At 40.2% G+C, this 23,366-nt stretch overlaps 1 protein-coding gene across 1 annotated transcript; it reads left to right on the forward strand.

Moving 5' to 3' along the window:
• Positions 1-4,402: 4,402 nt before the first annotated feature.
• On the forward strand, positions 4,403-22,023 carry METAP2 (methionyl aminopeptidase 2). Its single transcript, XM_066183399.1, has 11 exons — positions 4,403-4,651; positions 5,433-5,534; positions 8,970-9,035; positions 9,375-9,477; positions 14,749-14,910; positions 16,585-16,766; positions 16,851-16,945; positions 17,028-17,124; positions 17,644-17,747; positions 19,988-20,103; positions 21,235-22,023. The coding sequence occupies exons 1-11, from the start codon at positions 4,495-4,497 to the stop codon at positions 21,485-21,487; spliced, it is 1,437 nt and encodes a 478-aa protein (XP_066039496.1). The 5' UTR covers positions 4,403-4,494; the 3' UTR covers positions 21,488-22,023.
• The last annotated feature ends 1,343 nt before the right edge of the window (positions 22,024-23,366 follow it).

Raw genomic sequence — 23,366 nt, forward strand, 5'->3', positions numbered from 1 at the left:
AAACAGACTGGTTATCTTTGCTGCCACAGTCATATGTGAGCTGGCTGGCAGAATGCCTTTGCACAGCTGAGACTGAGCCACATTTCCTCCCAAGGAAGACACTCCTAGATCAAGCTCAGAAACTCCTGTGCACAGCAGCATGAGGAGATTTAGCTCAGCCAGTGCTAAACCAGGATCCTTGCACTGACAGCACTTGCTTTGGACTACACCTGCTGAAGTACCACACAATGTAATTTAACATGGTTATCGATTTCTTCTCTCCTATGTAAAATTATTTCCTCTTGCCCCAGAGAATGGTAATCAAATACAAAATTTTCCTTTCTTAGATGTCACATGCAAAGAACTTTTCAATGTAATAAAACTTTGAGTGTCTAAAAAAATCTTCTCCAGGAGCTACTGATTCTATCTATCCTATATTCTGTTGGGTTTGTTTGGGTTTTTTTTCCCCCAGTCTGGAAACTGTGATTTTCCATGGCTTGGAGAGGGCAATATTTATTACAATTACAGGCCTGCCAATGTGGAAAATTTCTTAACAATTCTTTTGAGTTTTAAAATCTAAAATACAAAGAAAGTTTACCAAGAAAAGTCTTAGTCTTCAAGCCTCCGACACACAAGCAAGCTTAGCTGTAACCACATGGTTACCCTTTCCAGTTTCAATGGTAGCTTCTTTCACTCTCTGAATGCACACAAATAAGTTCATACACTGAAAAAATCTGGAGTAAATTTCTGAAATTCCAAAGCAAGTTCAGCAAAACAAGGTTTGCCCTTGGAACAAAAATATCAGTTTAAAGCAAATGTGATGAGATTTGAACTAAAACCCCAGCTATCCTGGGGAGTCACACCCCAGAGGAATGTTGTGAACACTGGCTCCCAGTACATCAGTCAGCACACATGAATTTCATGGAATCTACAGAGCTCTGCACCCAGTAATGTGCTGTTGTTCACTCCAAGCCAAAACAGTAGAAAAAAGCCATCATGGGGCATTATACAACTAACTGTTTAAGGTTTTTAAGTTAAATACATTAAACTCATGAAATGCTGGCAGCAGAAATGAACATGAGGTATCACAGCTCAAGGAGGTAGGGTTAGATGTAGGACACTGTCACCTTCCCACTCTTCTGTCTCTACTCACACTGCATGGCAGAGTGCCAGTTCTGGCCCTGTGCTTCCCCCATCTCTCCTGCTCTGTCCTGGCCACATCTACCTTGGGGGTAATTTTTGTGCCTTCCTTGAGAAAGTAGTTGACAGAAACTTCTTTGCTCACACCACTAATGGTGTCACACCACTACCTGGCAGTAAAGCCAGGGGGAAGACGTGTAGTGAAATACAAGAACAGTTCTTGTTTCTTGCCCTTCTCTTGCATTCTAGTTTTCATCTACAGCAAAATAAATGACTGGTTCTGGTTCCAGTCTAAGACTGGAGGAGGTGTGAAGGTGAAACAGAAGACTATCCTGGATATAAAAGAAAATACCTGGTGAAAGAAATATCCAGGTACTGCCTCCAGCACTGCAGCTGTAAACATGACTTCCATTACTCCCCAGGATGAAGAAGGGGTGGAGCAATGCAGAGGAAAGCTGCTATGTCAGCAGGCTGTGGAAAGGAAATTGTTAGTGCTTTTCACGCTAACAGTGAAGCTGAGAAATTACTTTCTGTGTGAGGTCTTGAAAACTTCCTTCAGACAAGAAAAGAAACTTCACTGTGTGAATGGGAATACATTAACACATCAGCATATTAGAAATCTCAAGTTCAAAATATAACTTTCTGATCATTTAGGTTCATACCATTCTAAACTAGGGTTTTCAGGAGATATGACCTAGAGTTATTTCTGAGGATATACAGTGTCTCTCTTTGTTATCTGAAAAACAAGACTGCTTTCATATGCAGTTATGGCTCAGTGAGTACATCAAGAAAGATGCTTTTATAATTTTTTAATGACTCTATCATAAACACCAAAAAAAATTATTTAAAAAAACCATCAGTGTAGAGACCCTTCACCCTCTGTAGCCTTTCATCCCTTAGCAAGACTGGGCACAGGCACAGAGATGTGCTGTCAGGTGTGCAGGAGCATGTCCTAATGCAAGCCATAAGCTGACTCACTTTTACACTTCACAACATACATCTAATGATGCAAACTGAGAAGCATTTGCCTTATCCCAGTGTGAGTACACACACAGCAGCCTGTGCTTCCCACGGTGACTTTCACCACTTGGAGAGATGAAATTTGCTTCTTTTCAGAAGCACTCACACATTCCTTGAAGCCTGTCCTCCAAGGGACACAGATGTTAGGACACCAGCTGAAGCAAGGCAGTATGTTTGGATTAAGGCTGACAGGCTATAATCTAATTGGTGTTTGGGAAAAAGGAAAAAAAATAGCAATCACTAAGGAATGTGGAAAGAAGGCCACAGTGAACAGAGTTAAATGTGAATTTTTTGTCTGGTTTTGCTCCTTTGATCTCGCTCCTTCATCTAGGTTATGAGAAAAGTTTAGAGATGGCTGAGGAAGTACAAGAATGCTTTGCCCTATAATCTTTCCTTCTAGACTCCATAAGCCATATTTGCTCTCATGCAGGAAACAGTTTCCTTGTCTACTTCCAGCATTTAGGCCAAATACTAAACCTCTAGTCACAAAAATTTTCCCATTGACTTCAGTGAATTTTTATAGCTGAGGAAGAACTATGAGTTATGGTCCTAAGCTAGGAAAAGGAGAATGAAAGTGTCATAAACACATAAATAATGGCAGCAGTCCCAGAAATACAAACAGAAACAAATATCCCGCTGTTCAACTCCTCTGGGGGCTGATGCAGGCCACTTACACCCTGGTTGTCCTTGCTCACCTTCTTTCCAGGATGAACCCACAGCTGTCAGAGACAGCTCTCCCACTCCACTCCCCATTTCTTGACACTTACACAAGATTTGAAAACAAAACACGAAAGAAAACATAACATACCCTAAGAAAAAAAAAAGTCTTTCTCTGAAGATCATAACTGCGGAAAATAGCACAATTGGAGCAGTCTCCTTAGAAGAAAAATAAGAGGAGGTGACTCTCTGTGTTGTCTTTCAGGAAAGTGTTTCAAATCCTGCTGAATGTTTTGGACTGCATTCAGCCCTTCCCTTAATTCCCCAGCCACTGCCTGCCTTTGTCTGGGAGGTTGGTTAAGAAAAACGAACAGTGAGAAAACAAAAACCTGCAGCTAAAAATGGTACATACAGCTCTCTCCTGGCCTATGTCCTGGCCCATATTTTCACCTTATCATGCTGTCCAGTATAGCATGCAATTGGGAAAAATAGCACCCATTAATATGTGTCTTAAATGCTAGGAACAGCTGACTGGTAATAATAGAAGGAGGACAAAAAACTCTGAGCTGGTAAGGGCATTCTAAAAGATGTGTCACTCTCTCTCTGAGCGTGGATCCTCTTAAAAGCAGCCAGATGGGGAACGTGGAACCAGTTGTTGGCCTGTTCCTGTTAATGTTTACTTTGTCAATGCAGTCAGGCCAGCTTCTTACTCCCACTTTGCAGGTTTTTTTTTTAGAACATTCCTATTTTTGCACATTGGTTACCACACTATTCCCCTCTTAGTTATCCGTATTCTCTTCTAAATGATGCTAATTCTGGGTCTGGAAGTAGCACAGCCTGGAAACTGCTTAACTTTGCTTTGCCCAATGTGCCCTCCTCCCCGAGAGCCTGATGAACACAGCCTGGGTCCAGTAACACCATCTCAAACTGCAGAGATGCTCGGCTAATCCTGCTGCCTCTAGCTCACCCACAGTTTGCTTGCACTCTGCTGGGTTTCATTATATTCTATGTTGAGTTGTGACACCACTCTACAATTTATTTTCAGCCCACCTTTTCAAAGAAAGGAGGTTTATGCGAAGGTTCGTTTTCAGACAAAATCGGTGGAGTCTTATAGATATAAGTGACTATAAATGGTGCTATAACTAACTATGGTATAAGTGACTATAAATGGTGCCAGAGTCATTCTGGGGAGGAAAGGCAATGTCCTTTATCATGTATTAGAATCTTCCCTTTTTTGCTCTCTGCGACTTGGAACAAGTGATTCCACCCCACCCCCCCCCCCCCCCTTTGTATTATTTTCCTTCTGTACACCAATTATCTCTCGTGTAAGCCCCATTTCCTCAGTGCCCTCAAATGGTAAAACCCTAACAATCTGACACGCCGTAAGGGAACGCAGCAGCAGTTCCCGCTGAGGGCAAGGACTGTTTCTGCAAGATTTCCCCGTCCCACGTTTTATCGCACCGCGCAGCCGGGCCGCGCCGGGCGCCGCCCCCGCCGCTCCCTCACGGGCGCTCAGCGCACCCCGCCGGCGGGGCGCGTGCGCGGCTGCGGGCCCGCCCCCTCCCGCCCCCTCCCGGCCCCTCCCGGCGGAGTCCGCCGCCGTCCCGGCGTGCCCCGCGCGCACCACAGAGCGTGGCGCCGGCCCCGCCGCTCTACCCGGCTCGCTCCGTGCGCGCGAGGCGGCGCGGCCGCGGTGACATGGCGGGCGTGGGGCGGGCGGAGGAGCCGGAGCAGCACCTGAACGGCGAGCTGCCCCCCGAGCCCGAGGACAGGGACGGCGCGGCCGGGCTCGGCGCCGAGGATGGCGCCAAGAAGAAGCGCAAGAAGAAGAAGAAGGGCAGAGCGGGCCCCGCGGGTAGGGGCCGGGCCGCGACCCTGCGCTGACGGGCTGCGCGGCGTGAGGGGCTGCGGGCCGGCACACCGGGAAGCGGGCGCGGCGGTGGGCGGCTCTGGGGTCCCGGCGTGCGGGTGCGGGGCGCCGTCGAGGCCGCAGTCCGGCCCGTGGCAGCGGTGCGGGCTGAGGGGATCCCCGCGGTGCCCGGAGGATGCTGCTGCCCTTCGGCTGGGGCTGGGGGTGTCCTCCCCGCTGCCGTGTGCGCAGGAGAAGCCACCTCTGCCCTCACCCTCTCCTGTGCCCCGAGGGGAGAAAGGTGTAAGACTACTGCTGTAAAAATTATCCCGCCTGATGGAGGCTCTGCACCCCTCCCAAGTACTCGGAGAGAGCTGGAGCAAGTCTGGGCAAATAGCGTGAAGGCGCGATGGTTTGGGTTTGTTTTAGCAGGCCATCAGTTAGCGATGATCGTGCTGTGCGTTTATAATTATCTGCTTCACGCCCATATTATCTCACAAGAGCAGGCTCCTGCTATGGAAAGAAGAATTAGTTATCCTAGCAGAAAAAGGTAACCAGAAGTGTCAGGATAATCTACCTTTATATGCAGGTTTTATTAATAGCACCTATCACCGTACTGTCCTACAGCCTAACACTTTGGGGCTGCTTTAAGACAGAAAAAAGCATTAGGTGCTCAGGTGTCTGTAGGATGAGTACAACATAATGTTTTTATAAAATTTCGGGGGCTTTTGGTCACTGATGTGGAGCTAATGTTTTACTGTAAGGCATATTTTAACTTTATGAACAGGACAAGAAACTGATAAAGAAGTGGAAGGTGCTCTTGATGATGTAGCAAGACAATTGGACAAGCAAGCACTGGAGGAGAAAGAAAAAGATGATGATGATGATGGCAAGTATAACTTTCATTTTCTCTTAACATTTCCAGTTTCAGCTTCTTCTAAGACTCGTTTTTAACAGGCTGTTTACAGATGTCTCTCTGGGTTTGATTTTGATTGCGTTTCTTTTTGGAGAGGTGAAATGCAGCTATCTGTACTTTCTACTTTTTGTCAAGGATTTTGCTGTCACACAAGCTTACATATAAAAAAAATAACAGGAACACAAGCTTTGTTAAAGGTTTGTGTCTTCAAGGATCTACCTGCTGAAAGGAAATGTTTAGGTTGAGGTAAAGTGAGCTATAAATCAATCTCACTTGCATTACCATGGTCAGTAGACATTTATGTTCCAGATGATCTCTTATTCTTGGCTTAAAACAGAACATACAGAGAAAATTTTAAGGGAACATTTTAATTAATAAGTTTTACAGTCTTTACCACTGCCTTGAAACCTGCTCATCTGTACTTAAAATTTTTCATTCATATTGCTTTGGGGGAAGATTAACACAGAAGCAAAGACACACTTTGTGTGCTGCTTGTGTGATGTAGCTGATTTTCTAAGCAAGAACCTTGGAAATGTCTGTATTGAAACCCACACTGGGTCCAGTTTTGTGTAGGAATATCAGATAAAGCTGCTGTGTTTCCTTTGATTTGATGAATTGTTCTCAACAGAAATGGTTTTTCAAGAAAACCCATTTCTTAAACTAGTGATTGAGTTTCATTTTTCATTATTAGCATATAAAGTTGGCTCAGCACTTTGAGCAGTCTACTGAGAAATCTTCTTAGTTTACTTGCTGGAATTTGTCCTTCCAGAATTTCATTTTAATGAATTGGATATGGAAGTTTTGAAAAATGAAATCAGAGTGCTGAGACATATTAAGTGACAAATTTATCTTTGGCCACTACCAATCTGCAGCATCAAGTTTAATGCAGGTATTTTGTGTAGAAATGTATTCCAGTGGTTTGTTTGGTGGTATCTTTCAGGTTATGGTGTTGAAATTAATGCAATATGTGCTTTCCCATCATTGCAGCTTGAGGAAGAAGTATTGAGGAGGGTAGTGAAAACTGTATACAGTGAAAAGAAATCTTTGAAATCATTAGAGTAGTTAGAGTTCTATCTCAGGAGAAATAACAATGGTAGTTGCAGATCAAATGCTGTGCTCTCTTATCCTTTTTACAGTATTAGCAATTGTATTACAGTATTTGAAGGCATAAAAAAATGAAGTGATGCCATGACTGAATGAATACTCTTCTTTTTTTTCCACATATTAGACTTGGATGTGTTTTTAGTAAAACTGATACTTTTGCAGAAAAATTAAAACTAATTAATTTTTTTTTAAAGACAGCTGTGTTCTTGCCTGTACTGGTTCTCACTATTTGCCATCTTAATTGTGTACTTTCAGAATTCTTTTTTAAGGCATGCTGCATTCGATTAAAATCAATAAAATACCTGCTCCCTTTTTTCTTTTTTTCCCCCTCTTGATAAGCTGTAACTGAGTGGCCTCAAAAAGAAGGCTCTTTAACTTTTCAGCTCCAGGAGAGATTAGGAAGTGCTCTCTGGATTTCCCTTGCCATGTTAAAATATGCTGCTCTGGAACATTTTTGCATGCTGCTGTGCTAAGTTATGACATGGCTGTACCAAAGTGATACACAGTTGGACCTCTGTTTTGCAAAGATCTGAACTTGCATTTCTGGTTGACTGTTTTCTCCCTTAGCAGCCAAATAATCTGGAGACAGAGTATCAGTCAGATGCAGTGGTTGGGTTTCTGGCAGCACAGTTAGTCTGCAGTAGTCTTCAAGGACATGAAAGCACAGACAGGGTTAGTTTGGCTCACAGTGGGCAGTTTCACGTGCATTGATGTGTGAAAAAGCAACAATACGCAGATAGCAACAGCAACAATATTTAAGAAATGCTGGGGTTTGGGGTTTTTTTCCCCTTCAGTTTAGGCCTAGCCATTTAAAAAAAATTCCAAAAATCACTTGGTGAATGAACTGGAGTATGTCTATTTAATTTCTTTGTGAATGATTTGGGCACTGCTCAAGGTCAAGACAAATGTGACAAAGTTACCACATTTTAAAGAAATTTATCTGCACTGGTGAGGATTTTGGTTACCTATGAAATACAGATTGATTAAGAATCTGGTAGCTTCAGACTGTGTTATAGATACAAATATTTATAGTTGCAATTTTTTACAGAAACCTAAATTAAGATACTTAGTGCCAAAATGAGCTGGGGAGGGACAGGAGCGACATGAAATTTTCCCCAGCTGCAGGATTACAGCACTCACCATGGCATAAAATTGCCAATGATATTGACATATTGACCATCATGAGAGGCTTGAAATCTGGTGACTGGAGCAGCTGGTCAGTGTCTTGGTTTGGTTTTGTTTTTCAATACAAGCTTCTGCATAAATACACTCAAAATTGAATTCTTTGACTTGATTCTAGAAGTTCTTTTCATTTTACTTCTTGCTGTAGTTGAAAATGTTCTATATGTAGATGACTAGTACATGTCTACTTTGAAAAGAATTTGTGTTTAGGGCCAGAAGGTTTAGGTAGCCGATAGCACCTGAGATATTGCATATGAAGTAAGTAGGCATTAGATGCAGCCAGATGCGAACTCTGCAAGGTTGTTGTTACCTCTCAAATGTGACTGTAAATGGTGTGGCTGATTCCTGGTGCTTACCTGCTGTGCTCCCTGGTAATCTCCCACTGGTACAGATTCATGGAATGTTTTGGGTTGGAAGGGACCTTTAAAGGTCATCTGGTCCAAGCCCCTGCAGTGAGCTGGGACAACTTCAGCTAGACCACGTTGCTCAAAGCCCCATTCAGCCTCACTCTGTCAATTTCCAGGGATGGCATCTTCCACACGTCTCTGGGAAACCTGTTCCAGTGCTTGACCCATTCAGTGGTTTTGCTGAGAGTTGTTTGTGACCTTCCCTGTTATCTCAAGATTAAACTTATCCTGGCCTAGAGTGCTGTCATCTTTACTTCTTTGGGGTCTTTATCTTTCCAGATGCAGTAAGTTCTTTTAGCTGAAGCATCAGAAGATGTTCAGAAGAAGGGGTGGAAGCAGTAGTTTCTAGCTTTTTGTTAGCTGTTGTGTCTAATACAGTTCTCTCTCGTGTCCTTCAACAACTCTTGGCATCTGTTTGCCTGAAAACAGAGGAATATGAAGTAGGACTTTCTGAAAACGCTTTGCCTGAGCTCTCTTTTTTTCCTCTGGTGATACATTTGTTGTCAACTTTCAAAACTGTTTTCCTAGGTCTGTGTTTGGTGTAGGGGCTGAAAATGCTGATGCTTTGGTGGCAGCTTCTGGAGGTTGACTACTAATCCATTAACTTCTGCTGCGAGAGAAGTGTTTCCAGATAGTCCGGATGTTTTTGTTTTGTTCAAACTTCTTTGGTTCTTTTAAGATTGTTATGTTCATCTGAGGACTTTCTTTCCTGTAGATGGAGAGGGTGAAGGAGATGGAGCAACTGGGAAAAAGAAGAAGAAGAAGAAAAAGAAGAAAGGACGTAGGTATCAAGCCCAAAAACACAGACTGTGTGAATATTTGATATGAAGTGTGTGCAAGTGCTGTTCTTGCAGCTGAAACAAATTCAGGGGTGCAGTTTGTTTTTGTAGGCTAAGTCTGGCCAAGTTGTCTTCGTTCTGGTATCCCTGAATACCATTGAGGGCATGCATTGGCTAAATAAAGTCATATGAGGGCATTGTGATAAAATGTCCTGGTAGAAGCCCAGATTCTAGTTAAGGGGACTTAAATAACTTCTGCTGGTTAACTTTTATAGTTGAAATAAGATGGTTAGTATTTCCAGAGTCCTATGTGTAACACTTCCTTAAATTATACTCAACAGCTAAGGTCCAGACAGATCCACCTTCTATTCCAATATGTGATCTGTTTCCCAGCAATGTATTCCCAAAGGGAGAGGAGTGTGAATATCCACCAACTCAAGATGGGTGAGTGTTTTAAGCTTAATAAATAAATGCTTTCATTTTGATGTGCTGAAAAAAATACTAATGTACAACTAAATGGACAAAATGAGTAATGTACTGTGGGTTTTGCCCTTTTTTTCTTTAACTGGATTATCCAGGAACTCAATGACTACAAGTCTTCAGGCCAGAAATGTTTGTCTTTCTCTACCCTTTTAATTAAGGTGTAGCCAGTATGAGCAGAATTGCAGGGGGCCCTTGAGACCCAAGGTACCAACAGATTTTCAGTAGGCAGCTTGTAAGAAAAACATTGGCTGAATTAGAAGAAGGTTTAAAACTCAGGGAGATGAGACACTATTATGCAGCAGTTCTGTGACCATCAAGATGCCAACTTTTTCTTACTTATTTTTTGGTAGAGGCATGTTGATCTCTTAATTTAATTTAAAAGCCTGCATGTTATATTCTGTACTTTGCTTTTTTCTCTTGGAATGAATATATAGTTATTGTAACCTCACCTGTTTTTGTAACTCATAGTGATGTGGGAATAATGTGCAATTCTGCTAAACAAGCAACAGCTTCCAGTGGTTCACTGGAACAGAGATCTGCATCCTTATGTTTTTACAGGAGACCACTCTTTCTTTATGCGTTGTTAGAACTAGGGCATACCAACTTGAATGAGTTTTTCTGATTTTTTTTTTCCTATGTGAAGTGTTGTGGAAGGTCATATTTTACTGAGAGACACAGGTTGCATGGCATAGAATTAGCTTGAATTGTGTGCAAACTTGGATGAAAAGACTGAGTATTACTGAGATCTTTGAAACTTCCCAGGAAATATTGAATCAAAGTTCTGAAAAAATAGTTTAAACCAAAGGGAGAGAGTAGGTAAATATTTGTATGCCTGAAAGCAATGTCTAGTTTCAAATTACTTTTTCTTCAGAATGAAATGGCTTTGAAATGTTTTTCGATTGGTTATTTAAAGTCAATGCCTGTTTCTCATAGAATGTAAGTAAAATAATTAATAAGAGTCCAGTACCCTTGTAAATTGTGTTCAGATAATACAGTTTCATTTTTATGAGATGAAAACTTGCTTTTAAGGAAGCATTTTCTTCTTTTTCATTACTTCAATCTGAACACGAGATGTACTCCATTTTATTTATAAATGACTGCCTTGTTTGCATGCACAAGATCAGCGTGCTAATGAAGAGTTTGGTCAAGATAGTTCTGACAGCTATCTGATATAGCTGATCCAGAAGTGATTCTTTAATGTGTGAGTTAAGTATTCAGCATGTGCCGTGTTCATAAGAATGTGATTTAAGTAAACCAGGAAATTAGATAGTAAACAACTTAAGCACATACATAGTTTATTAACAAATTACACACTATTTTTGCACCTCTAATACATATTCAGCTATTGAAGATTAAAATATTTGCTCTAGTTTAGCTACTATTTGTTGAAAAGAAAAAGGACAAAAGCCCTAAAACAAACCTCCTTTCATAACAGGATTTAAGTGGGGCATCTTTTCTGTACCGTGATATTCTGCTATGGAGGAAGAACATACACTTCTAAGGAACCTAAAATAGTCTCCTCATTTGATGTGCTTAAGTAAATATGTGCTTTAGTTTTTTTCTTAATTTAAATATTTAAATCTTAGTATGCTACTTTAGTATAGTAACATAATATAAACAATTAATTAATATAATAAGTATTTATAATAATAATCCTAATATAAACAACTACTTAAATTATTAGCTGACATAAATGCCAGGGTATTTCATATTCTGAGTAATAGCATCATTTTATATGTTAGTGGAGCATTTTTGTGCCATGTCTTATTCATGCTGAGGTCAGTAGGGTTTTGTCTTTGATTTTTTTAAGAGTTGGCACTTCTATTCTTGACTGTTGATGTCATGTGCTTTCTAAAGTTACCTCTCATCAACTTACAATTGTGTATTTTGTGTGAGAAGTTCAGCTGGAAGTGGGTGTCATTCAAATTTCAGCAAAAAAAACACCAGATAATCAATACTTCCATAGACAACAGACTAACAGGTTTAACGTTTTTATATCTCCAGTATGTCTTTTTTTAGAAGCTTGCATTTTTTTCTTGAAGACATGGGAACTTGAAATGATACAACTGGGATGGTAGAAAATAAGCAATGTTTCATGATACACCAGTTTTGTTGAAGTACAATTAAGGAATTCTTGACCCTGCCTACTTATTTCTGCCTCTGTGCTGTTACAGAGTCACAGATTGGTTTGCTTTGGAAGGTACCTTGAGGATCAGCTGCTTCCAAATGCCCTGCCATGGGCAGGGACACCTTCCACAACTTCTCTGGGCAACCTGTTCCAGTGCCTCAACACCCTCACAGTAAAGGATTTCTCCATAGCTTCTCATCTAAACATATTTATAGCCATTACCCCTTTTTTTGTCACTACATGACACTGGAGAAAAGCTCTCCCTTTCAGGGTCTGGAGGGTGCTATACAGTCTCCCCAGAGCCTTCTTTACTCCAGGCTGAACGGCCCCAACTCTTCTCAGCCTATCTTCATAGGAGTTGTGCTACAGCCATGATCATCTTCATGGCCCTTCTCTGTACTCACTGAAACAGCTCCACATCTTTTTTTGTTGGCAGCCCGAGAGCTGAATGCTGTGCTCCAGGTGGGGTCCCACAGGAATGGAGTAGGAGGGCATCACCTTCCTTGACCTGCTGGTCACGCTGCTTTTGATGCAGCCCAGTGTGTGATTTGGCTTTCTGGGCTGAGTGCACATTGCTGGGTCACGTGGAATTTCTTGTCTACCAACACCCCCAAATCCTTCTTGGAGCTGCTCTCAATCCGTTCTTCACCCAGCCTGTATTTGTCATGGGATTGTCCTGACCCCAGGTGCAGAACCTTGCACTTGGCCTTGTTGAACTTCATGAGATTCACACAGGCCCACCTCTCAAGCCTGTCATGGTCCCTCTGTATGGCATCCCTTTCCTCCAGTCTGACGGGATTATCTGGGTGAAGATAATCTGGGGAAATTGTTTTCTGGAATTCTTTGATCACTAGAATCTAGTTTACAGTGTGATCCTGTAAAGATTTGTACTGCTGAAAACGGTAGGCTGTGATCTGGAGTGAAAAGTTGGACCAAATGGCTTAGAGCAAGACTTGAATTTCTTAAGCTGGCAGGTGGCAGGCAGCTCATTAGGAAACTACCAAAGGCTTGTTACCTCATGTACCTGTGGGAGGACTTGATGTTTGGTGTGAGGCCTTCATGTGACCAGCTGACTTTTGATGTGTCCTAAAGTGCTTAGGCCCTAGCAGAAATTCTTGTTGCCTCCCGTCCTAACCTCCCAGGAGTGAAGCTTTGTCAGCAAAATGCTTTGGGTCTGATGCAGTGTTTTTACATGTAGAGGCTGTTCTGTCCCCCAGTTGACTTGTGAGAGGTGAGTATATGCTGAAACACAGTAAGACAGAGTGAGGATGGCTTCCTGCCAGTTTGCTGGAGTTTGCACCCAAGTCTGTGACAGATGGCAGAGCAGCTGCCCAGACTCAGTCAGCAGTTCTTGCTACCACGGGCTGTTCGCTGCTGGAATCCAGAACAGTCTGAAAGGATCCTTGAGTCTCTGTCCCCAGTGTTTTTCTGCACTGCACCTTTTCCATCTTCAGTGACTACTGTGCTGGCTGAAGTCCAGTTTGCTCGTGGCAGTGCAGGAGCCCGGGTTTTGCAGCCCATTGCTTCCTTTTTTTGGTAGAATTTGCCAGATTGAGTTAAATTTTAAGAGTAGTATGTGTGATGCTTGCTACTGGAGCAAGAAAACTGCTCAGAAAGATAAATGTGGGATTTCTCCTTTGCACTTTTATCTGAAAAGGAGCAGAAAGTTCAGTTGGAAGCAAGCTAAAGGGTCTCAAAGTATTTTGCATCCTCTGATCATCTTGAGAAAGATTTATGGAATAGCCTGTAATCCTCCTTTATCTTTTCAACTCTTTTGAAATACTCAGTATAAATATATATACTTACAAATTTGCATGTGACTATATATTCTTAGTTCAAAATGCAGCAAAACTGCAGGACATAGTCTCTTGGTTCACTTGTACCTGTTTTCTGGCTGTAAAGAAAACTCTCAAAGTGGAACTAAGTTACATGTCTATGAAACAGGTAAAAAGCTACACCTTTAGATTTCACAAAGGAATCCTTTACATTCTGTGTACTCAGTTGTTTGCTTAGAATCGACTCATTTGGATTAATTTCAAAACTTGAAAACCAATGTATTTCAGCATCTTTGGTCCATCTTGTCCACCACCCATTTTTTTTAAGACCCTCCTGGCAGCATGTGTAGCTGTGTATTGTTCTTTGTAGTTTTTGTCTTGCAGAGCATGTACAGAGTTCTTTGAGTAATCTCTAGGGTTTTTTGCACCATGATGTGGCTGCAGCTTCACCATTTGAAGGGTTATCTCACTTTGTAGTTAGAGTAGTTTCTGGCTAAGTTCTGACAGTTGTTGGAGTACTTAAATTATGTTTCTGTTTGTTTGCTTTCATGGAACCTTAGTTGCATTGGGTTTTTGCATAATGCAAAATATATTCAAAGCTAATCTTATACTTAGCCCTGTATTAAAAAATCGTTGTGTATTTGTTCTAAGAACCTACCAAAGAGCCAGAATGAGTGGTGCTCTTCCATAACAAACGTTAATTCACTGTCCAACCTATTTAGAAAGTAACATTCTGGCATGTGTCATAGTTACCGTGCACTGTGTTAGATGTTATTACCTAAATATACTGAGCATGAATGAAAATAATACTGGAACTGCAAGCTGTTACATTTTGAAGATGCTTACTGTCTGTGTCAGCAACAGTTTCTGGGCCAAGCAGCCACACCACAGTGCTGAGGTTCATCTCTATACAGGAACAGTGCTGTCTGAATGAATAAGATTGTGGAAAAAAAAAAAAACTTTTTGCATGAATAGAGCCTGTTGCAGTTTTTTGCCCTGATAAACTTAAGGTGGAGTTGCAGGCATTAATATGAATTTTATATGCCTGTTCTGTCTCTTTGAAAACTTGGGCATCCTTCAAGTAACCTGCTTGTCTGGGCCTTTGGTCGGATGTTAGTGCCTTTCATAGCTGCTAGTCTGTGGTACTGATAGATTTTTCTTTTTAATAGGCTAACTTTATTGTGAAAATTGTATAAATCAAGATCTTTTCTGTTACGCAGGGGAATGTAGCCCTGACTGGTTAATAAACACTTCGCAGGCTTTAGACAGAAGATGTAATGACTGCTGAGATTATACTAACTTGTTTGAGACATTTCCTTTCTTTTCAAGGCGAACTGCTGCTTGGAGAACAACTAGTGAAGAAAAGAAAGCATTAGACCAAGCCAGTGAGGAAATCTGGAATGATTTTCGGGAGGCTGCAGAGGCACACAGACAAGTGAGGAAATACGTTATGAGCTGGATAAAACCTGGAATGACAATGATAGAAATCTGGTGAGGACACACATCTTCTGGAAGACCTGTGCTGTAGATTTTCCTTCATTTTCCAGAGAGGGAGAGATTTAGTCTCTGTTTTGTGTGCTTAATTCACTGTGTAATGAGTGTTGAGAGTTTTGTGTTTGAAGTACACAACCAGTGTTGCCAGTTATTTCCTTTAAGTTTCCTTTTGTATTTCTAGCTTATGCAGCTTTGCAGGGCCTGGGATTATACTGAATTTTAAACTAAGCTTTCCATGACGTTCACTTACTTAGATTATATGCTTCATTTAGATTTCAGTGCCTTTGCTACTCTGCAGCAGTGCTGGGAGAAGCAGCAATAGGAGTAGCACTGCTGCCACTTGCCAGAATTGTCATGAAATGCCACGTGGGCAGTGCAGGTGCAGTCTGTGCCTGGGACTGGGCAGAGAGGCATAAAACCAGCATGGCTGTGTATTCAGTCCAGGGCAGGAAGGCTTGGACTATGTTTAGTCTTCATCGACTGGCTGATGTTTCTGGTGGAAGCACAGTGGGGTTTTTTATTATTCTCAGTTAGTAAGAAATAACTGGGCAAATAGATTCAGATGAATGTGAATTTAAATAAGTTTAAAGAAATGATTAGCCTGGACTGATTTTTGTGACTCTTCCAACTATTACTTTTTCTGTCCTTCAGTTTATCTAGATTGAATATCTATTGTCCAAGTACTGCACTGATCCAGAACAGTTTAGCTTCCAAAATCAGGTGCTTTCAGCCTGGTGTGACTGAGAACTGTGCTGACAAGAGTAGGATAGTAAGAAAGCTAATGAGAGCTGATCCCCAAGGTAACTGTGCTAGGATAACAGAAGGACATAATATACCATGAGGGAAAGTAAAAGAAAGGCAGCTCAATAGTCTGGGTGAAACAAATCTGTCATAGTGAATTACACAGTTTGTTCTAAGCAGTCATTTTCTCAAAACATGACTGTTCTTCCTACGGTACCTCAGGCTATGGGGCCTTGCTCCTTAAAATACTCTCTCCTTTTTCATATTTGTCTGGCTTTCTTAAAATCAGTTTGGTGCACTGCAGTGAGCTGCAGTTTACCTCATTCACTGACGCTAAAGGAGAATGCACCGGTGGACATGTATTTGTGGATTTGCAGTAGCTAGCATCTTGAGATTAGACAAAACCAAAAAACAAATGCTAGTCTCACAAGGTTTTATTTTATCATAGTTATCACTTTTTTTTTTTAAGGTCCTTTTATAATCAAAGATTTTTATTAAATGAGGAGCTTTACCTCCTTTTTCCCACTGCCTTTTAAATCACAGTAATTGTAAAGAATACATTTAATTTGCCTAAACTTTGGTTGTCTAACCTCTGCTGCTCAGGAAGAATGGGTTAAATATGCTTGTAAGGATAAATATTGTAATCTTAGAATAAAAACAATAGAGAAGACTCCTTTTTGCCCAAGAAAGGGTAGAGGAAACAACACAGAGAGCTGAAGATTGTTGTGTTGTGCCTATGTTTTTCAGCCTAGGGTTGTCTGTCTACTTAGCATACAAATAGTTTGATTTGACATAAAAACATTTGCTTTTATATTTTTCTGAGGTTTTGTTCTTGCATTGATTTATTTGAAGTCATCATAAGAAATACTAATGACAACTGTCCTGTTCTTTTATTTTCTTCTCTTCTTCTCCCTCCCCTCTGCCTTTTAGTGAAAAACTAGAAGACTGCTCGCGTAAGCTGATAAAGGAGAATGGTTTAAATGCAGGTCTTGCATTTCCTACGGGGTGTTCTCTGAATAACTGTGCTGCCCACTACACTCCCAATGCTGGAGATCCAACAGTCCTGCAATACAATGATATTTGCAAAATAGATTTTGGAACACATATTAGTGGTTAGTTTTCATTTATTAATTAAAACTTTGAGAATGTTGTTCAGCACGAGTGCTGTGAAACTAACTAACTTTTGCTGATTTCAGGTCGTATTATTGACTGTGCTTTTACAGTCACATTCAATCCAAAATATGACAGATTATTACAAGCTGTAAAGGATGCCACAAATACTGGAATAAAGGTACAATCATTAAGGAATTTGCAGAGTCTTTTTCAGTAAATGTTGTGATTATTTTCCATTTATATTTGCACTTCCTTTTCAGTGTGCTGGAATAGATGTACGTCTCTGTGATGTGGGAGAGGCCATACAAGAAGTTATGGAGTCTTACGAAGTTGAAATTGATGGCAAAACATACCAAGGCAAGTTCTTTTCTTTATATAGGGATAGTTGTTTAGAAGTGTGTATCTGTGTATAGATTTGTACAAATACTGATTTTGATGTAGGATATTGAAAAGACTTTCTGCTAAAAGTATGATTTGAGTTGTGCATAAATACATGTTTACGGCTGGCTTGCCTTTCCTTTGGAGAAATGTTCATAGCTTATCCTTCTAAGTATTGTATCTTTAACAGACAAGATGAATGCTAAACAACAGTTCTGACCTGTACAGATAATTTGTTACTCGCTGTTTGGCTTTATTAATAAACGTTTATTACTGTTGGAGTTGCTGCTCTTTAATAATGAAGCCTTGCTAAAGCATACAAAACTAACTCGTATCTTGGCTGATTTTTGTACAAGTTGTCGATAGTTCTGTGTTTGGTTCCTCTGCAATATGATGACTCATTATTGTACTTTTAATAAGGGGTAACAAACCAAACTGCCCTAAAAGGTTTACCATTTGTTAGGAAATTGCCTGTCATGTTAATGTTTTCTTCCAAAGTGAAGCCAATTCGCAATTTGAACGGACACTCCATTGGGCCGTACAGGATACATGCGGGAAAAACAGTTCCCATTGTGAAAGGAGGAGAAGCCACAAGAATGGAGGTCAGTGGAGTTCTTTATTCTTTCTGTTAAATTTCCCCAGTATCATTGCAAGAATAATATTTCCTGTGCACTTTCAATTTGTAGTTTTTGTGATCCTGGTGAATAATTGCAGTGGAATAACTGCTGTACTGTGTAATGCTCCTGTACAGGAGTAGTTTTGCCTCAGTGGCTTCTTCATTTTAGCCCTGGAGTGTTCAAGTATCTAATACTCTCTGGAGTTGGAGCCTTGGAACCCTGCTATTTAAGAAACAAACCACCAAAGAAAAAACCCAAAAGAAACCTAGCACTGTTAAAATCTGAATGCCATAGTAATACTTACTGAAACTCCTACGTATCTATTTCTCAGTATGTATACATTATTAAATGGAGTGTTGGAATGTTGCATTTTAGGAGCATGGAAAAGGACAGAAATTCATATTTAGGGGTGAACTGGAATTCAGGAAAACACAGGTTTCCTGAATGACTTTCAGGTCATTCATTCTCCTTGTTTGTTTTTTCTGTAATGAAATAGTCTCTCACTCAGGTAATTCTTGATAAATACATCCATAGTGTAGTTTTGGATAACTTTTTGTGAGTAGTTAGATACAGTATTTTTCTTGAAAAGCGTCCTGTGCAGTTTTTCTCTGTAGATACAAAATAATTAAATGCATTTGTAGTTAATGTGAGAGGCCAGTTGAAAGATGTTGGTTGGATGGTGTTCTGGAGCAGGGGAAGCCCAATGGCTGTACATGATGTGACAAAGTCCGAGTTGGGACAGCAGTTTTCAAACATGGAACCTTAGATTTAGCCATCGTTTTCACTGAAGTTCTTGTTCTAATGAGATAAGGTTTAAAAGATGGTTGAGACAAAAAGCCATTAATTTCATTCCAAGCTTCATCACTAATGATCACCAGTAAGTCTGTCAGGATAGATAAGACTTCTAAGAGCTGAATAGGCACAAGTGTGGTCTGGACAGGATTGTTTTTTTGAGGTAGGCTCACTCTCATCACCCAAAACTTGGATCATAGTTGTTGACCTATGATGTGCGCAAAAAGAGAAAGTTTTAACTATCATCTTACCTACAAGACTGTGCAAACGGATTAAGAGTATTGGAAAAGGAAGATAGAAAAACTTGTGTGTTCTCCTTAGTTTGACCTTATTAATGGCTTGGTTTTGGGGTGAAGACATTTTTAAATTTCTTCAGCTTCTATAGGTTACTTAGGACATAATCCTACATCATTAAACACAGTTTGGCAATGAAGAATGTGAAGCATAGCCAAGGTCTTACTGTACTGTGCTAATTTTAGTATCAAACTGCAATTCAAGGAGTTTTGTGACTAACAGAGCCTCTGATGATCCTTATTCAGAAAAAGTGGGTGTTAAGTGAATCTTGTGGCAGCATTGTGTGGGTGTTTTTGAGGCTTTGTGTTTTTTTTAATGAGTCGGTTGAATATTCAGGGACATCTTCAAGAGTTTGTCTTGAATTTGAAGCCTGTGTTACTGCTTTTCATATGGCTTATTTTGGGCTTGTGACTTCAAAAGTAACTTAATAAAATAAACAATGCAACTCATACTGTCTGTCAGTGTTTGGTGCCCCAGCTTGTTATGTCCCTGTCACAGTCCTGCTATTAAGGGTGTGTGAATGCACTTTGCAGAAATGAGTTTGTATAATGGCATTTCAGTATGTTCTTGGCTAGAATTTTGATAATGCCCTTGCAGATACATATCATCTTCATTTCTTGAAGAAATTCATCTTGTGGAATGGAAATGAGCAGGTTAAGGGTATATACTAGCACCTGTTGCCAGAAAATTCTTGTAGGAATTGGGCAGAAAGTTCATCGGTGCAATAAGTGTCTGTAATTGACATCTATTTGCTATGTCTAAATTATCCATTTCCTAGGACTTACATCTGAATAGCACAGAAGTACTTCCAGTTAGCAAATGTAGTTGCATAGCTATGTTAGATGTATGCCTTGACAATGTTTTAACTGCAAAGTACTTTGAGAAATTGTTTCTAGAAACATGCTGATGCTTCTGGCTTGAAATGCAGTGGTACTAATGTAAATAGCTGATGATTCAGAGATACCTGTAATTCTAATGTGTCAAATCTCCATGCTGAATTTTTTTCTACATTGATTTGGCAATTGAATCTATTCACTTTTAATTACTTGTATTCAGAAGTGGTAGTACTGAGATGTTGTATCACAATGACACAGAATCACATCTTCATATTGCAACGTGTTCCTTTTTTCTCTCCTTAGGAAGGTGAAGTGTATGCTATAGAAACCTTTGGTAGCACAGGAAAAGGCGTGGTTCATGATGATATGGAGTGTTCTCATTATATGAAGAACTTCGATGTGGGGCATGTGCCAATAAGGTTGGATTTTGTTGGTGTATTTTGATAGAGCTAGCACCCCCTTGGGGTTCAAACTTGATACAGTACATGTTCTCACTAATTAATAGGCTGTCAGAGGACTCAAAGGGCAGTACTAGCAACATTGTTACAAAATACACTGATTGTTTATGTGGAACAATATGGAATTATTTCCAAGAAACCAAAAATGGAGAAAATACGTTTTCAGAATTTTGTATTGGTTTTATAACCACCTTCCTACCATTATTTTTTTTGTGATTAGTACTGTATAGATTATATTTGTGTGTTCATCTGTGTATTAAATATATAGTGGGTTTTTTTAGTAAATGTCTGTACTGTGGTTGTGTGCCACAGTCTTTGTCTTACTACTGTTCCTAGAAACTATTAAACTGTTTGCACTGTCTGTTTTATTTCATGGATATTTTGAGAGTTTTGAAGTTTTGTTTTAGTGTATTGCGGTAAAATTAAGAAATTACTCATTTTTAGTTTCACTGGGTTTACATTTTGCCATTTCTAGGAGTGCAACGTATTTTCTGAAACAGACTTTTCCATAGCACATACTAGGAATGTGAGAGAGGATGGGAAGAATTAGACTAAAGATCGCAAAGGAACTGCTTGACTGCAAATAAGCTTAGTTCTTAGTAGATCTATAAATATATATATATTTAGGCCTGTATATTGTAAGAAGTGTGAATAAAAAGCTTACTGAGTATTTGACTTCAGAAGTGAAAACTCAGCATTTTAAACCACCAAGCTCCTGCCAAAATTAGTTCAGATTATTGACCACTCTGGATCAGGAAGAATTCTCTTTTTCTTTATAAAATGAAATATCTTTTTATTTTTTAAGAGTAAGATTCCTGTCCCTATATTTAGTTTAGCTTGCAGAAAGGTTCACAGTCTGCTTTGAAGGATATCTGTTTGCAGGAGGAGAGTGCACTTTATTTTCTAAAGAGAGTATGTGACTGATGTAGAAAGACATCCCAAGTCTAGGCTGTCTGAAAAGACCTTGCAATCTAACCTTATTCTTAATTGGTGTATTTTATTTCTGTAGTGAATGCACGCTGGGGCTACCTCTTTCTTCTCCAACACATTCTTGGTTTTTTTTTGTTTTGTTTTGTTTTGTTTTTCTTCAAGGCTTCCAAGAGCGAAACACTTGCTAAACGTTATCAATGAAAACTTTGGTACTCTTGCCTTCTGCCGCCGGTGGCTGGATCGCCTGGGGGAGAGCAAATACCTGATGGCGCTGAAGAACCTGTGTGACCTGGGCATCGTGGACCCCTACCCACCCCTGTGCGACATCAAGGGCTCCTACACGGCGCAGTTCGAGCACACCATCCTGCTGCGCCCCACCTGCAAGGAGGTGGTCAGCAGGGGAGATGACTACTAACTCAGAGCCACCTCAGCACCTTTGTACTCTAGGCTTTCTTGGAACATACTATACCAGAATTGCAACACCTTGTCTGTTTTAACAGTGGACTGATGTTAATACTTTCCGTATTTGGAAAGGAAGGAATTTAATCTAAGGCAAGTCTTCTAATTGTAACTAACCATGGAAAAAGCTTTCAGGCCTTTAGAAATACTTCAAAAGTTACTTATTTTTTCTGTTCAGGGAAATACGTGCTATAAAGCTCAATTTTTAGTTTGGAATGAGTTATACATTTTGTTCTGAACATTTATGATAAAAGATGCTTTTCAAATATTTATATGATCATATTCCTACTTGAATGCTTTGAATGACTACACCTGATTTCTGCGCCCCAGTCCTCTATGATACTGCCTTTTAAACTTCCTGGAATCCATTTTGTAAAAAATAAAGATAAATTTTCAAATCTGAAAATATATATACTTTTTAGAAGTCTGGTTTATGATTCTGGTCAGGCGTCCCACTGGGGAACTGCTCTATTAAATATTTTACAAACTTGATTTGCCATTTCTTGTCTCGAAACTGGACCTTGCCTAACCCTTCATATGAAACTTGGCCTTTCATGCTTGTTTAAATAGTCTTGTCAGTGCTGGGATACAGGGTAAGAAGTCATCAACATTTTACAGGACAAAATGTGACAACTACAGTAAAGTGTGTGGTAAAGGTTTTGAGTGTGCCAATCTTCAGTTTAGACTTCAGCTGTATTAGAACATGTCAGATGCAGCTGGTGGCATCAACATGCAGCTTCAGGCTGAAGGCAATTCAGTTTTAGTGTACGGGCCTACGTAATCTTGGCATTGGCACGTCCTCTTGCACAGAGTCAAATTTCATGTGATTTCCTGTCTTTTTAAAGTTCACGTTTGATTAGTGGTGGGGACAAGAAAAACTATTTATTTTTGAGTGTTAAAAGTTACTTCATGCAGGCAAAATAATCTGGAGCATTTGATGTTTTCTTGATGTAAAGTCATTATCTGTCTTTCTGCTGCAGTGAAATCTGACTGTTGAATCTAATTTGTAAAGGTAAACTAAATCCCACAGCTCTGCAGGCCTGTATGCAGTATGTCTTCCAGTGCTGTATCTTTAGCTCATTACTTGCATATTAAAATGTTCAGTAGTTACTGGTGATAAAAACAACAGCTCTGTTAACAGGTCAGTAACAGTGCCTTAAACATAAGTGCTTAGGCAATACTTCACCTGCTCCTTTACAGTCACAGCCTGTCTCAATAGAAGAGTTCATATTAACTCAGAAATATCAGTTCTTTTGTCCTCTTGTCTTTGGGTAAAAGCTGCATTTTTCTCCTTTCAAACCTGATTATGTGAGTGGCAATTTACAGGGGAGCAGTGTCATGTACTGCCTACAGTTTAAAAATAGTAAGACGCTGGTGGGTTTTTCCCCCCAATTACAAATATTGTTTAAACTTGCAGAAATGGATAAATGGGATACTGAGGTGTGTATTTCTGCTGTTGCTGTTTGGGAATCTTGGCATCCCAGCAATCAATTTGAATTTATGCAGCTGTGTGGTTATATGAGTCTCAGCTTCCCAAAAACAGTAGTTAGTGTAGGTTGTGCATTGCAAAGTGAAAGAATCTCTGGTGAGTGGGGTTGCTGGGTATATTACTGCTGCACTTTTCATTTAGGCTAACAAGACTACACTCTTCTGCACTACTTGACGTGCTACGAGCAGGTTCTTGTAGCCTGGCTGGCTTTCCAGCTCACCTATTTTTGTACAAAGTCAGCTAGAAACAAGCAAGACAAATCTATTTCAGTTCTTGCCTGCTTATTGGCAATTTCCAGACTTTTCTCTCTAGAAGGTGCCTGTTTAGTAGCTCAGTGGGACTTGGT

This window comes from Chamaea fasciata, unplaced genomic scaffold, assembly GCF_029207755.1.
Source record: "Chamaea fasciata isolate MVZ Bird 193981 ecotype frontalis unplaced genomic scaffold, bChaFas1.0.hap1 SCAF_5, whole genome shotgun sequence".
NCBI classification, from domain to species: domain Eukaryota; kingdom Metazoa; phylum Chordata; class Aves; order Passeriformes; family Sylviidae; genus Chamaea; species Chamaea fasciata.

Coding starts and splice junctions, on each gene's coding strand:
- METAP2 (XM_066183399.1), top strand. CDS start 4,495: ATGGCGGGCGTGGGGCGGGCGGAGGAGCCGGAGCAGCACCTGAACGGC. Junction 16,767..16,850: donor TTTTGGAACACATATTAGTG/GTTAGTTTTCAT, acceptor TGCTGATTTCAG/GTCGTATTATTGACTGTGCT. Junction 20,104..21,234: donor GTGGGGCATGTGCCAATAAG/GTTGGATTTTGT, acceptor TTTTTCTTCAAG/GCTTCCAAGAGCGAAACACT.